General features: G+C 39.3%; 1 protein-coding gene across 8 annotated transcripts in view; it reads right to left on the reverse strand.

Annotated features, from left to right (window-relative positions):
• The window catches only part of KIFAP3 (kinesin associated protein 3), a 196,560-nt gene extending 182,004 nt beyond the window's left edge, over positions 1–14,556 (reverse strand). For 3 of the 8 annotated variants that reach the window (XR_461274.3, XM_007480753.3, XM_056815512.1), the window contains exon 1: positions 14,392–14,555. Coding sequence is in view for 7 of the 8 variants with exons in the window: in XM_007480753.3 (XP_007480815.1) it covers positions 14,392–14,471 (80 nt within the window). In the remaining variant the exon portion in view is untranslated. Of the gene's footprint in view, positions 1–9,121; positions 9,447–14,391 lie in introns of those variants that run through there. The other 5 variants (XM_007480754.3, XM_056815515.1, XM_007480755.3 and 2 more) reach the window with 4 other exon arrangements.
• Between the last annotated feature and the right edge of the window lie 877 nt (positions 14,557–15,433).

The raw sequence follows: 15,433 nt of genomic DNA on the forward strand, positions 1-15,433 counted from the left end.
CATTTGTTTATATGGATATATGATTTGGGGTTTTAGTTTTTTTTTTTAGCCTTTGAGGAACTTAATTTATTTATTTATTTTTAAATTTCAAACATTATTTTATTTGGTCATTTCCAAACATTATTCACTGGAAACAAAGATCATTTTCTTTTCCTCCCCGCCCCCCCTCACACCACCTTTCCCTCTCCCTTAGCCGACACACCATTCCACTGGTTATCACATGTGTTCTTGACTCAAACCCATTTCCCTGTTGTTGGTATTTGCATTAGAGTGTTCATTTAGAGTCTCTCCTCAGTCATATCCCCTCAACCCCTGTAGTCAAGCAGTTGCTTTTCATCTGAGTTTTTACTCCCACAGTTTATCCTCTGCTTGTGGATAGTATTTTTTAGATCCCTGCAGATTGTTCAGGGACATTGCATTGCCACTAATGGAGAAGTCCATCACCTTCGATTGCACCACAATGTATCAGTCTCTGTGTACAATGTTTTCCTGGTTCTGCTCCTTTTGCTCTGCATCACTTCCTGGAGGTTGTTCCAGTCTCCATGGAATTCCTCCACTTTATTATTCCTTTTAGCACAATAGTATTCCATCACCAACATATACCATAATTTGTTCAGCCATTCCCCAATTGATGGGCATCCCCTCGTTTTCCAATTTTTGGCCACCACAAAGAGTGCAGCTATGAATATTCTTGTACAAGTCTTTTTCCTTATTATCTCTTTGGGGTACAGACCCAGCAGTGCTCTAGCTGGATCAAAGGGCAGACAGTCTTTTATCATCCTTTGGGCATAGTTCCAAATTGCCCTCCAGAATGGCTGGATCAATTCACAACTCCACCAGCAATGAATTAGTGTCCCCATTTTGCCACATCCCCTCCAGCATTCATTACTTTCCATAGCTATCATGTTAGCCAATCTTGCTAGGTGTGAGGTGATACCTCAGAGTTGTTTTGATTTGCATCTCTCTGATTATAAGAGATGTAGAGCATTTTTTCATGTGCTTATTAACAGTTTTGATTTCTTTGGCTGAGAACTGCCTGTTCATGTCCCTTGCCCATTTATCAATTGGAGAATGGCTTGGTTTTTTGTACAATTGATTTAGTTCTTTGTAAATTTGAGTAATTAAACCTTTGTCAGAGGTTTTTATGAAGATTGTTTCCCAATTTGTTGCTACCCTTCTGATTTTGGTTACATTGGTTTTGTTTGTACAAAAACTTTTTAATTTGATGTATTCCAGATTATTTATTTTGCATTTTGTAACTCTTTCTAAGTCTTGCTTGGTTTTGAAGTCTTTCCCTTCCCAAAGGTCTGACATGTATGCTATTCTGTGTTTGCCTAATTTTCTTATAGTTTCCTTCTTTATGTTCAAGTCATTCACCCATTTTGAATTTATCTTGGTGTAGGGTGTGAGGTGTTGATCTAAACCTAATCTTTCCCACACTATCCTCCAATTTTCCCAGCAGTTTTTTATGAAATAGTGGATTTTTGTCCCAAAAGCTGGGATCTTTGGTTTGTCACATGCTGTCTTGCTGAGGTCGCTTGCCCCCAGTCTATTCCACTGATCCTCCTTTCTGTCTCTTAGCCAGTACCAAATTGTTTTGATGACCCCTGCTTTATAATATAGTCTGAGATCTGGGACTGCAAGGCCACCTTCCTTTGTATTTTTTTTTCATTATTTCCCTGGATATCCTTGATCTTTTGTTCTTCCAAATGAACTTTGTTATGGTTTTCTCTAAATCAGTAAAAAAAAACTTTTTGGAAGTTCCATGGGTATGGCACTAAATAGATAGATGAGTTTGGGTAGGATGGTCATTTTTATTATATTGGCTCATCCTACCCGTGAGCAGTTAATGTTCTTCCAATTGTTCAAGTCTAGTTTTAGTTGTGTGGAAAGTGTTTTGTAGTTGTGTTCATAGAGTTCCTGTGTTTGTCTTGGGAGATAGATTCCTAAGTATTTTATTTTGTCTAAGGTAATTTTGAATGGGATTTCTCTTTCTAGTTCTTGCTGCTGAGCTGTGTTGGAATTATATAGAAATGCTGATGACTTATGTGGGTTTATTTTGTATCTTGCAACTTTGCTAAAGTTGTTGATTATTTCGATTAGCTTTTTGGTTGAATCGAGGAACTTTATTTAAATGGATGAGACATCAAGTATGTATAAATATGTACAAAATAAATACAAGATTAATTTTTGGGTGGGGGGAACTGACCTGAGGAAAGACCTTGTGTAGGAGGCATTTTTTTTTTAACTAAACAGAAATCCAGGGATTCTAAAAAGTAGAAATGAGGAGAGAGTACATTATAGGCATGGGGGATATTGGGGTTTTAGTTTTAAGAGATTGCTCTATTGCAAAAATGAATAATATGGAAATAGGTATAAGTGATAACATTTGTATAACCCAGTGAATGTGCTTATTGGATTCAGGAGTGGGGAGGGAAAGAAAATGAAATATTTATACTTTGTCACTGCTCAAATAAATCTTTCTGCATGATTCTTTGTCGGTCTCGACCCTCCTTTAATCCCAGAGTCATTTTCCTTAACCCCGGTTTGGTGACCCACGAGCTGTCAGCTGAAGCTATCATACATGGAAAAATATTAAAAAAATTTTTTTAAACCCTTACCTTCTGCCTTATAATTAATACTAAGTCTCAGGGCTAGTCAGTGTTATGTGATTTGCTCAGTCACACAGCTGGGAAGTATCTGAGTCCACCTATCTAGGTTCCTCACACAAGACATCCCATCTCCTCATTCCATACACTTACTGTCTATCCTCCCACTCTGGAATGCTATCTCTCATCTCCATCTCCTGGATTGCCTGCCTTCTTTCAGATCTCAACTAAAATCCTGCCATCTGAAGAAAGCCTTTCTTAAGCCCCTTTAGTACTTGTTTTTCCCTCTTAAATTATTTCCAATTTGTCCTGAATTTATCTTTCTTGTACATAGTTCCTTAATACTTTTTTGGGCCTGGAGTCAGAAAGACTAGAATTCAAATATGGTCTAAGATGCTTACTTAACTGTGTGACATTGCTCAAGTCACTTTAATCTGTTCATCTCAAGTTTCCTCAACCATAAAATGGAGATAGTAGCATCTAACTTAAAGTGATATTGTGAGGATTAAATAATATTTGTAAAGGATTTAGCACAGAACCTGCCATATTGTAGGTACTACATAAATCACTTCCCTTTCATCTTCTACCACACATACACCATTAAACCAGAAAGCAATTTCATGAAAACTAGATTTAGCTCTCTTTCTTGGCAAAGATGCTGGAGTTATTTGCCATTTCTTTCTCTAACTCATTTTACAGATGAGGTAACTGAAGTAAACAGTTAAGTGGCTTGTCCAGGATCACCCAGCTAAACTAGTTAGTGTCTGAAGCTAAATTTGAATTCAGGTCTTCCTGACTCTAGGCCTGGTGTTTTATTCCTGGTGCCACCTAGCTAACTCCCACACAACTAGCATCAAGGAATATCTGGAAAAGCTTCATGTAGAAGGTGGAATTGTAGCTCAGATTTCAAGGGAGTCAAGGAAGCCAGGAGACAGAGATATGCAGAGAATTCTAGACATGGAGGTTATCTTATATATTATCTTATTTATAAAGAGATTTCTGTAAAAACTACTTTTAAAAAATTTCTTTGTATCTCCAGAACTGATTGAAATACCTAGCACAGACTAGATGCTTAATAAATACTAGTTGACTATCCTATGTGTTATAAATAAAAATTAATCTGGAGGCTTATTACCAGATTTAGTAGAGAATGGGGGGGAGAGAGAGAGAGAGAGAGAGAGAGAGAGAGAGAGAGAGAGAGAGAGAGAGAGAGAGAGAGAGAGAGAGAGAGAGAGAGATCTCAGCCTTTCTATGGGTAGATCTGATTCTCCATTTAGCTGAATGGCTGAGGCCCCCTCTTACCAAATTAGATGAGAAAAAGCTCAGAGAGAAAACCCTGGCCCAGAAACTGGTATGGAAGTCAAGAGCAGAAGTAAAAAAGACCATTTTTCTTCCCATGCTTTATTTTAAAACCCCACTAGGTCCTCCTTTCTGGGCAACCTTAGCACTGGCCCTAGCACCGCCCCTAGCACCATGACATTCAGGCATTCAAGCTGATGCCCGGGAAGGCCAGGAGACTCCAGCTTTATTCTGTCTGAGATAACAAGTGATTCTGTGACTCCTATCTCACCACTAAGGTGTTTGGGATCAAAGCTGGAATAGAGGTCCCCTATTTTACTTCACACATATGTGACTCTTTTCTTAACCCTCTGCAGTCTGGCTTCTGATATCATTTAACTTTCCAAAGTTAATCTTGTCAATAAGCTGTCAATCTGTCTGAAGCCTTTGGTAATGTTAATCACCCTCTTTTTGATACTCTCTTCTCTCTCCAGGCTCTCTCTAGCCTCCTGGTTTTCAGCCTATGTGACTTCTTAAATGCTTTTGCTAGATCATCCTTTTGGTCATTCCCATTAATAGTGGGTTTTCCTCAATGCCCGGTCCTGGGACCTCTTTCTCGTCTCTCTCTATATTACTTCTCTAGATGATCTTATTAGCTTCCATGGATTCAATTGTCATCATCGACAATTATCAATATCCTGATGATTATTAGAACATAGATGGATGGAGCATTGGACCTGAGTTCAAGTTTAGTCTCAGATGCTTATTAGCAGTGTAACCTTGAGCAAGTCACTTAACCTCTGTTTGCCTCATTTTTTTCATCTGAAAAATGGGAATAACAATACCATCTGTTCTCTAGGATTTTGTGAGGACAACATGAAAAATATTTATAAAACATTCTGAAAACCTTAAATGCTATATACATGCTATTATTATTGATCCAGGCTTAACCTTTCTCCTAACCCCTAGTTTTGCATCTCCAACTGCCAACTGGACATCTTGAATTAGATGTCCCAATAGATAGCTCAAATTAAATATATATAAAACTCAACACATATTTTCCCCCAAACTCTTTCATCTTCCTAATAATATCCCTGCTACTGTCAAGGACATCGCCATCCTTATCCTCCCAGTCACCCAGGCCTGCAATCTACATGTCATCCTCTATTACTCAATCTCTTTTTCTGCCACTGCTCCCCCATATATCCAATCACAACTGTCAAGTCCTGTCAATTCTACCTTTACAATATCTCTAGAGTATGATCTCTTTTCTCCTCTGACACTGCCTATAAGCCATTATCACTTCATGCCCGAACTTTTGCATCGAGGTCTTCATGATAGTCTTCTTGCATCAAGTTTCTCCTGACTAGTCTATCCTCTGTTCAGTAGTCAAATTAATGTTCCTGAAGCAAAGGTCTGACTGTGTCACCCTGCTAATCAGAAAGCTTCAATGGCTATCTATAACCTTCAGTATAAAACAAAAAATACGTTACTTTTTACAATTCTTAATAACCTGGCACCCTCCTGCCTTTCCAGTCTTTTGATATCTTACTGTACCTCCATGTCCTTAAAGATCCTGTGACATTGACTTTCTTGCATGTCCACATATGAGACACTATCTCCAGAAAGTATATTTTCATTAGCTATCCCTTTATGCCAAGAATGCTCTCCCTCCTTGTCTCCACCTCCCCCTGTATCTTCCTTCAAGTTTCAGCTAAAATTTCATCTTCTGTGACAAGGATTTCCTTGGGTCCTATAATGCTTTTCTGCCTCATTCTATCTCATGCTGTTTGCGTGTTGAGTCATTTGATAGTAGTAAATGTTTTTGCCTTTCTTTGTATCTTCAGTTAGCATGGTGCCTGGGACTTAGTAGGTGATTATTAAGTTTTTGTTTGTTGGCTTCTTGAAAAAAATGGAGTTATAAAAGCAGGAAGATTCTGCAAAGGGCAGATGCAGGTATTAACGGAATAGTCAATATGTAATCAAAGTGGATGTTCTGCCAGTCCTCAAACAATAATTTTTTCTTCACCAGTATGTGTAGATCTTATTCATCTTATTCTTATATTAAAATGAACATTAAGAGTCTTATTTTATTTTTCTGCACTGTTTAACAAACAGGTGTACTATTTTTTCAATATTTCTATTGGCTCAATTTTCTTTTACATTTCTTTTAATTTAAATTATAAAGCTATAGGGATAAGCATTTATGAAGTATCTACTATATACCAGCACTGTCTGTGCCAAGTGCTTTACAAATATTTCATTTAATAATTCATCAATTGGGTCAACTTAATTTTTCAAGCATCATAAAAACAATAACAAAATCACCGGATAGATCGAATATCAGAGATCCCAGTAGGTCTACTGATTTACTGTGTCATTTTTAAGGAATATCAATGTTTAAAACCCTTATATAAGAAAGTACAATACAAACGTTTCATTGTTACAATAAAGATTTTCCATTAGTTTTTAAACATTTTCTGACATCTTTAAAAAAGAGAAATTGCTAATCCCCCCATACACATACCCCATTCACCAACTATATAATTCTAGGAAGTCATTTCACCTTTGTAGGTCTGTTTCCTTGTTTGCAGAATAAGGGAGGTTGGATTCCATGATTCCTAAGGTTACTTCTGGCTCTAAATCTGTAATCTTATAAGTATAATGCAATAAAAAGTATATCTATAACTAAAAGAAAATACACATATATTTTGTATATCTGGATGGTACTATGGATAGAACCCTAGGTTTAGTGGAAGACCTTAGTTCAACTTCTGATGCAGATACTGTTTAGCATGTATAATCTAGACCAAGTCACATAACTTGTTTGGCCTACCTCCCTCAACTGTAAAATGAAGATAATAATAGCACCCAACTCTGAGGGTAGTTATAAAACTAAAAAGAGATAATATCTATAAGGTACTTTGTAAACCTTAAAGTGCCATATAAATGCAATCCTGAACTATTATAACCCCTGAGTTTGGAGCTGGATGCTGATATATGATTATTCTGGATTAATTAGTAGCATTCCTTACAAGGAGATGAAGATCTAACTATATATTACTTTGAAACATAGAAATAAAAGAGAAAAGCATGACATTCTCAGAAGTGTGATTCAATTCCATAAAACTTCCATATTTTGGTCTTCCTCAAAGAAAAACTTTTAAGCCTTAAAGGGTATAATGGAAAAACAACAACATATAAGTTCCCCAAATGCAGAACAAATTAAGATGGTACCATCTTTTGTTTATATTGCACTGAAAAAATACTTTTCAAAGTGTTTTTATACTTTTTCCTCACATTCCTGTTAGGAAGGGCCAGTATGACAGATTGCATTTTACAGATGAGGATACTAAAGTCCAATGAGATTAAATGATCTACTTATTGTCACACAACTAATTAACAGAAGAGCTGAGAGTTGTAAGTCTAGTTTTCTTTTCCTTTAATTAATAATCTTGATCTGTTGAAAAGAAACTTCTTTACCACAGAAGTCCATTAGCTCACAGGTACCAAAGAGACGACAGCTACCAAATGACCCTAATAGTTTGTGGGATTTTTTAACAGATAGAAATTTTTGGAAAAAAATCAATAGAAGGGACCTCAGTAACTATCTAGTCCAAGCTACACTTGAATTTCTCTATACTATCCCAGACAAATTGTTATTCAGAATCCTTTTGAAGACCTTACAGGGATGAAAGACTCATCCTCTTCTCACTTGTTCTCCTTTTGTACATTTAATTGTTAAGTGGTCTTTTTGTTTTATGTAGAACTAATATTTGCCTCTTGGAAATCTCTACCTACTCAGTTTTTCCATTTGTAACCTAGTTAAGAAGATTAAATATTTCAAGTGACACCCTTTGAAGATGACTTTTACTACCCTAACGTCCCAGTCTTCTTTTCTCAGGCTAAAACATTCCTAGTTCTTTACACAAATCCTCATAAGCAATGGCTCCCATTCTTTTCCTCTAGAAATATCACTGTTCAATGTGTTTTCTAAAATGTGATGCACAAAACATAACACAAAAGTCTCAATACTGGTTAACCAGAGCAAGATATTGCAGAAATTATATTATCTTTCTATAAATCTGGTCTCTAGAATATTCCATCATATTGACTTTATGATCACTAAAATCTACAGATTTTTTAAAAATGATGACCCTGCTATTTAGTTACCCTCTTCTCCCACCTCTCATGCACCTGTCATATCTTTTGTTTTTAACCCAAATGTTACACTAGTTCACATTTACACTGAACATTTATGTCCATTAAATTGCACCTTCAATTAATCATTCTATTCAGTTATCTTGTTGGATCTTGTTGTATTATCCAGTGTGCTAGTTAGATTGTCCCTTAAACTTTGAATAATTTAACCTTTCTGGACCTCAGCCCATTTGTAAAATGAAGAAGCTGGTCCAGATTATCTCTAAAGTTCCCTTCCCATTTTAGCTGCATGATGCTCTAATTCATCTCCTTCACATTAGTGAATTCACTGATCAGACTAAAGAACATTAAAAATCTGTGAATAGGGGAGGGAGGGAGTTGGGCTGTAATATAAAATCAAGTAAAGATGATAGATAATCAGGTGGATATTGAAAAGGCCAAAGGCAGCAACATCTCCAGAATAGGGCAATCACTTTACAAAATGAGATGGACCAGACACAATATATTAAACTCCCTTCCCCCCATACCCCTCCAAACAATTGAGTTGAAGGAAATGAAGAGGAAAGGATTCATTTGCAGCTTTCCTCACCATTTCTGTTCAAACAGCCATTAGGAGCATTTTTACACCTCCCGGGAGTGGGACCCAAAGAAAGTGGCCTGCTGGGCAGGCCTGAGCACAGCAGGGATGTATAAGTTAGAGTGGATGAGTAGGGCAGGTTTGAACAGATATGAGCAGGACAGTAGGTGAGAAGTGCAGGGATGGACAGGGCATAGAGGTGGGCGGAGCAGGGCAGGAGATAGTAGTAGTTATAGCAGAGGCTGAGCAGGCAGGAGTGACAGGCCAGGGGAATAGCCAGAGCAGGGAATGGTGGAGGAGGGATGGGAAGCGCTGGGGTGGCCTTAGCAGGGATGAGTAGGGCCTCGGCCAGGGCTGGGATGATGGAGAAAGGATGGGCAAGGTTGGGGTGGCCAGAGCAGGACAGGGCGAGCGGAAGCTTGGGTCTCCCCTAGCCCCTTCCCCTCCACCCCTCCTGTCAGCAGCATCTATCCCGCTGGAGGCGGGGCCTCGTCACCTCTTGAGGTATCGGGCGTCTTCGCCCTGCATGGCGGCGGCCGCGGGGCGGGTCTCCACGGGAGGCCGACACAATGGTTCCGGCAGCTGAAGCGGCGGAGAACGCTTCCTACACCCCGCAGAAGGCGATGACAGTCCCTAGGCAGGCAGGGTCAGGCAGAGTGGGGCGGCAGGAGGCGGCTAAGACGCTGCGGTTACCACGGTGAAGGCTCCGGCTCCTCCCCCAGCTCCCGGGCCCCAAACGCAAGCAGGACCTGGGCGCGCCCAGAGTCGCCAAGACTGGCTCCTCCCCCACATTGCGCATGCGCCTCTCCCTTCCACGGCAGACTGCGCAAGCTCAGTGCTCCCTGCTACCGCCCGTGAGTTATCTGATGTTACCAGTAAGGGGAAGTCACTTTGGTGCACACTGGGGATGTATTTGAGTGGGTCGTGAGGCACCCTGGGGGCAGTGCCACCTAGAGGGTATAAAAAGGAACTGGTGGTACCAATAAATAGATGAAGCAAAGATTGGAATTAACACTATTAGAATTGAGGGGAAAGTAGGCCGCTGTTTCTAGATTGCACTTTGCAGGGTCACAAGGAGTGTCGAATTGGAGAGAATTCGAATATGCCAGGCATTCACAGGGCATTAGCTCAGTGGCCTGCGGGGTAACCCATAAGAGAGGCCAATCCAAAAGTCGTGGTGAAGTTTAAGCTATTAAATAACTCAGGAAGAATTTTACAACACCCCAAACTACTTGCGCTTTGGGGACGGTATTGAAAGCAGCAACGTGGTCCCGAGAAATCCTGTCCTGCTTTCTGGTGACACAGGAATATGCTCAGTCTAAATTCTGAGAAATGTTTTAACTAATGCAAAACTATTAAAAGAAAGGAAAGAGCAATGGTCTTGGAGTCAGAAGACCTGGGTTCCAATCCTTGACTAAGAGTGATAAAAAGCAACGGCTTAGGTGATACTGTGTCCTGTGTTTCCAATCCTGCCTCAGATATATAGTACCAGTTTTACCCTAGGCAAGTCATTTAACCTTTATCTTCCCATTATCAAAGGCAAATCCAGTATATAAAAACAAAGTCTCTCTCTGACCTACTTTCCTTCTTCTGTGAAGGCACTACTATTCTTCCAGTAACCCAGGTTTTAAAGCATGAGACATTTTTGAATCTTATTCTCATGCTCAACGCCCCAATACCTAATCAATGGACATATTTTTTTCAATTCTACCTCCTCAAAATCAGTATTTTGCTACAACTATCTTATTCCAGACCCTCATTGAAACCAGGACCCAAATTCCCAACTCTGAGAATACAAAGGAGGTAAAAGACAGTTAAGGTAGTGTTGACTTGGAAAAAAACACAGAACTATTAAAAAGTCAGAAAATCACACTTTAATCAAGGAAAAGGGGTTCAGTGTAATGGGCCTCAACACAGAGCTGCGTGCTAACAACCACACAAGAGTCTGAGGATTGAACTCTGGATGCTCTGGACACTGACCCCTGGGAGAGCCAAACAAGCTAGATTGACAACTCCAAGGATCAAAAGTATTTGGGGAACCTATATACTATTTGGGGGAAATCCAGGGGCAGGGAAAAATGATTGACATTACTATAGCAACAAAGAAATGGGAGTGTTCAAACTATACTGACAATACAATCAAGCTTGGGAAAAGAATCATAACTAGAGGCTAGGGTGTAAGCGAAGTGACTGCTTACAATGTATACTAAAAGGATGGTGCCTGCCCAGGTGTGGGCCTTCTTGGGAAAGGGTCTCTAATACAATAGGGTCCATTATTCAGTCTGAAACTCCCTTCCAGGTGGATTCTCACAGGAAGAGGGAACAAGTACAAACTTTGGGTTCTCCAATTTACAACCTAGTCTTAAAACTTGGGGTTCATCAGATCTTACTAGGCTACAAGTGTGGGGTGTCTAGATTCCATGTTGACAGTAGCAAAGTCAGGATTCAAACACTGGCCTTGACTTCAAAGCCTGACATTTTTTAGCTCTGAAACTTCTGTTGTTGGTGGTTTTCTCAACTAGATTATAACCTCCTTGAAAGAAGATACTTCTCTAGTATACCCTTCAGCACCAGCCTCAATGCCACTACCCACATTGGCAGATAATCAGTAAAATTCTGTTGATTGAATGAAAATTCTTACAAACTAGTCTTGGCTGGATGAATGGATGCTCCTGTTTCTCTTCCTCTTTCTCAAGCCTGCTTTCTTTATAAAGGCTTCCACCATTAGTAGTAATCTTTTGGTAACCGAGGATGACGATTGTGCGTTTTCATCTATGGTGTATAGATGAGTGTGCACAAAGACACTTGTGCGTGAAGGAGATTTAAGTGGAAGAGTCAATGCACAGAGACAGTCCTACTCTCTTGGTGTTGGAAGCCTGAGTCCAGTGGCATGAAAAGTCGTTACACTTGGAGACTTCCTCAGCTGCATTGGATGGCCGTGTTGTCCTTTGTGCTCTAACACACCCTAAGCACTCCACAGTGCTTTGCTGTGTCGCCCTCTCAGCCGTTGAACCTTCTTATTGGTTTTTCCTGTCTGTTCAGCTGAAGCAGTCTTCACATGCTGAGTGAGCAAAGCCCTGGTTCACCAGGGGTTGACCACCCGATGGCTACCCTCACAAGGTTTAGCCAGCCTGTTGAAGCCATTGCCCGGGGTGTGGCCGCTGCCATTTCAAAATCCCCACTTTACCACCATCACCACTGACTGCATGCCAAAAGAGGAGACAGAGTCTCAATGCCTACTCACTTATCCTCTGTCTACAGGAAGTATGAAATGGCAGGAAGTCAGTGGGCTCTTAGGATATGTAGTTCTTTTTTAGGGTATCAGATTTTCAATTATACATTCCTCCCCTGAGAGCTGAGGAAGACTAGTCTCTCCAATGGGTCTTGTAAACATACCAACTTTGAAATGACAATAATTTGAGGATAAGAGGAAAAGAGAACAAAACCAATAATTGCTAGGCTCCTTGACAAAAAGTCAGTTAGGGGGCAGTCCCCTTTGGCATAAGAGTATACATACAAAACAAATGCATTCAACCCCACACAGTTCAAATCACCACATCCCAAAGTTCACTGGATGTTCTGGTGCAGCATGTGATCTGTGGAGGCATCTTCATGGTGCCTTCTCCAAGCAGTTCATTTGCTGGATTTGGAGAGGTAGCATGTTTCTTAATCTAAAATTTTCTCAAAAAGGATTTAAACTTTATTATTTACAATACATTCACTCCTGAAGAGGGTGTTGAAAAACATAGAGATCACTTAGGAATGCATGGCTGAGTTATGAGGTATATGAATCAATTGGCAACAGAAATTAAAAACATCAAAAAATCCAAATAAAAGAGAAAAGATAACTTCTGGATAAAATATAGACTTTCAAAGTCTTATGTCTAAAAACTTTAAGCAAAGGAAAATAAACCTACAACAGGTCCTTGAATCAGGGTCCAATTAAAGTGATTTCTATCCCATAAGTCTGTAGGACCAAATGCAGTAATATTTCACTTACCCATTTGCAGCCAAGACTATATAAGAAGTTGCCATACTATAAGAGAGAAAAAGGACTGATAGGGAAGTGTCATTACCTGTTGTGATTTTACCTTCACTCTCAGGGATAGAGGAGCCAGAATGGCCAATTGTTAGGTACTTTCACATTTTTCGCAAGAGGTATAGTTCAAGGAGTCCTGCATCTTAACATATGTCAAGTGCTGCAACCTCAAGTCTCACACTAGGTTCAAGTCCTTGTGCTCTTTGCGTAAAATGTCATCAATCCACATAGGATTGTTTGGTCTCTTGTTGACCTTGTACTGTGTGGAACTGTATAATGACTCTTTTGTTACCTTCTCCTGGAATCAGACACAATTTTTTTGAGAGTAATTTTAGGTTAAGAAACATGGTACCTCTCCAAATCCAGCAAATGAACTGCTTGGAGAAGGCACCATGAAGATGCCTCCACAGACCACATGCTGCACCAGAACATCCAGTGAACTTTGGGATGTGGTGATTTGAACTGTGTGGGGTTGAATGCATTTGTTTTGTATGTATACTCTTATGCCAAAGGGGACTGCCCCCTAACTGACTTTTTGTCAAGGAGCCTAGCAATTATTGGTTTTGTTCTCTTTTCCTCTTATCCTCAAATTATTGTCATTTCAAAGTTGGTATGTTTACAAGACCATTGGAGAGACTAGTCTTCCTCAGCTCTCAGGGGAGGAATGTATAATTGAAAATCTGTTATCCTAAAAAAGAACTACATATCCCGAGAGCCCACTGACTTCCTGTCATTTCATACTTCCTGTAGACAGAGGATAAGTGAGTGGGCATTGAGGCTCTGTCTCCTCTTTTGGCATGCAGTCAGTGGTGATGGTGGTAAAGTGGGGATTTGGAAATGGCTAATCAGCCTTGGGCATGTGGTTTTTATTTTGTATCCTCTTTATTCCTTGATTTCTAATGATCATTTAATAATTAATAATAAAATATAATGTTTTTATTATTAAAATTAATTTTAATTTTTACATATGGGATAGCTCAATCAATCAGTAAACATTTATTAAGAGCCTACTATGTGCCAAGAAGGTTAATGTGGTTGGAAAAATGTGAGGAGTAGGTAGGAGAAGAAATGAGGAGTGATGAATACAAAACATACAAATAGGGTAGGGGTTAACTGGTGAAAGAGACTTGAAAGCTATGGCCAGATGTATAGCCTTTTCCCAAGGGTCAGAGATTGACACTATTTGATTGATTGATCTATTTAGAGATGTTATCTGAGAAAATTGAAAGTGATGAGATAGGTGATTGGAAAGCAAAGATTTGATAGTGTCCCAGAAGACACAGAGGATGACCTGGACAAGAAAGAACAACTTGCTGTCATGTCTAATGAAGGGAAATTAATTTTTTTTGTATAAACATAGACATGTGTGTATGTGTATTGGAACATTTTAAGTAACTCATAATAAAAGTGTTTTTAAAAAAACTTGGGTCAATTATTTCCTCACAGGATAATTTAGGCATAAAGAGAAATTCAATTCACTTTAATTCAACAACCATTCTTTGAGTGAATGCCATGTCTTAGCTGATATGCTTTAGTGCTTAGATATGAGGACAAATATTAAAGAGTCCCTGCCTCAAATACCTTATATTTTGCTGGGTGAAAACAACCTATGCCTAAGAAGATCTGAAGCTTAAGATAACAGAAGAATCAATTCCTGAACACACTCAGGACCTTCTAAAATCAACAGTTTCTGCTTTCTCACGAACCCACGAAATATCCTTCCTTACCTGGTTACGGCTTTTGGGATGTCATCAAAGGGCCACTGGGGCCCAAAGAGCCCACTTCCATTGCCTATTAATGCAGTCATCTTTCCACCTTTCAAGTTAACTTAAGCTCACATTGCACATCTTACTGCAAAGGAGTCTTCAGTTGAAAAGGCATTTCTAAGAAATCTCCTCCTTGATGACCTCCTCTCCAACCCCACCCTCTATTTACAGCTGGCATGACAGAGAGGCCAACAACTATGACATCACCATACTCCCAGTAAGCTCAGGATGTAGAGGGAGACAAAGGGCATTCAGTCCTTTTGCCTTTCTCCTTCTCAGATCCTTTTGGCACTCAAATCATGCCTTGAGAGTCTTGGGAGATATGGCAGCCTGATATACCTCATTCAGATATATTTAGTTATGATGTAATTATTATCCAAATATATGTTTCATTTTAGTTGAATAGATCTTTATTGATCGAGTCTGTGCAAGTCATTTTCCCAGAGGTCAAAGTAGGACATAAAGAAGTGTAACACATAAGACTCTGCCCTTAAGGGATTTATGTTCTAACTTTAGGCTAGGTGGAAGAAAGATATACAAAAATTAATAAAATGAATAGGAAACAAAATAAGCACTATGAAAGTTCACAGGAGAAATGGATCACTTCTGGTTTGGAGAGTTCAAGGAAGGCTATCTAGACAAGGTGATCTTTGAGTTGGGAAAAACAGGATTTTTACTGGAAGACTTGGAGAGAAGGCATTCCAGTCACAAGAAATACTTTGATCAAAAGTTACAAATGCTAGATGGTAAAGGCCATGTTCAAGGGATTATGGCCATACTTAGTTGGAGTGGAGGACATGTGAATGGGAAAAGTAGCAAGAAAAGAAGGAAAAGGTAGGTTGGAACAAAGTTTTTGAGGACTGTAAATTCTAGGATAAGCAGTTTGAAATGTGTTTGGTTGGCTATAGGAAACTCTAAAAGGGTTTTGTGAAATAGAGAAATGTTATTAGCCCTATTCATTTAGAAGATTTATTTGGCATAAGGCAGAAAAGGACATGGAAGA

This window comes from Monodelphis domestica, chromosome 2, assembly GCF_027887165.1.
Source record: "Monodelphis domestica isolate mMonDom1 chromosome 2, mMonDom1.pri, whole genome shotgun sequence".
NCBI lineage: Eukaryota > Metazoa > Chordata > Mammalia > Didelphimorphia > Didelphidae > Monodelphis > Monodelphis domestica.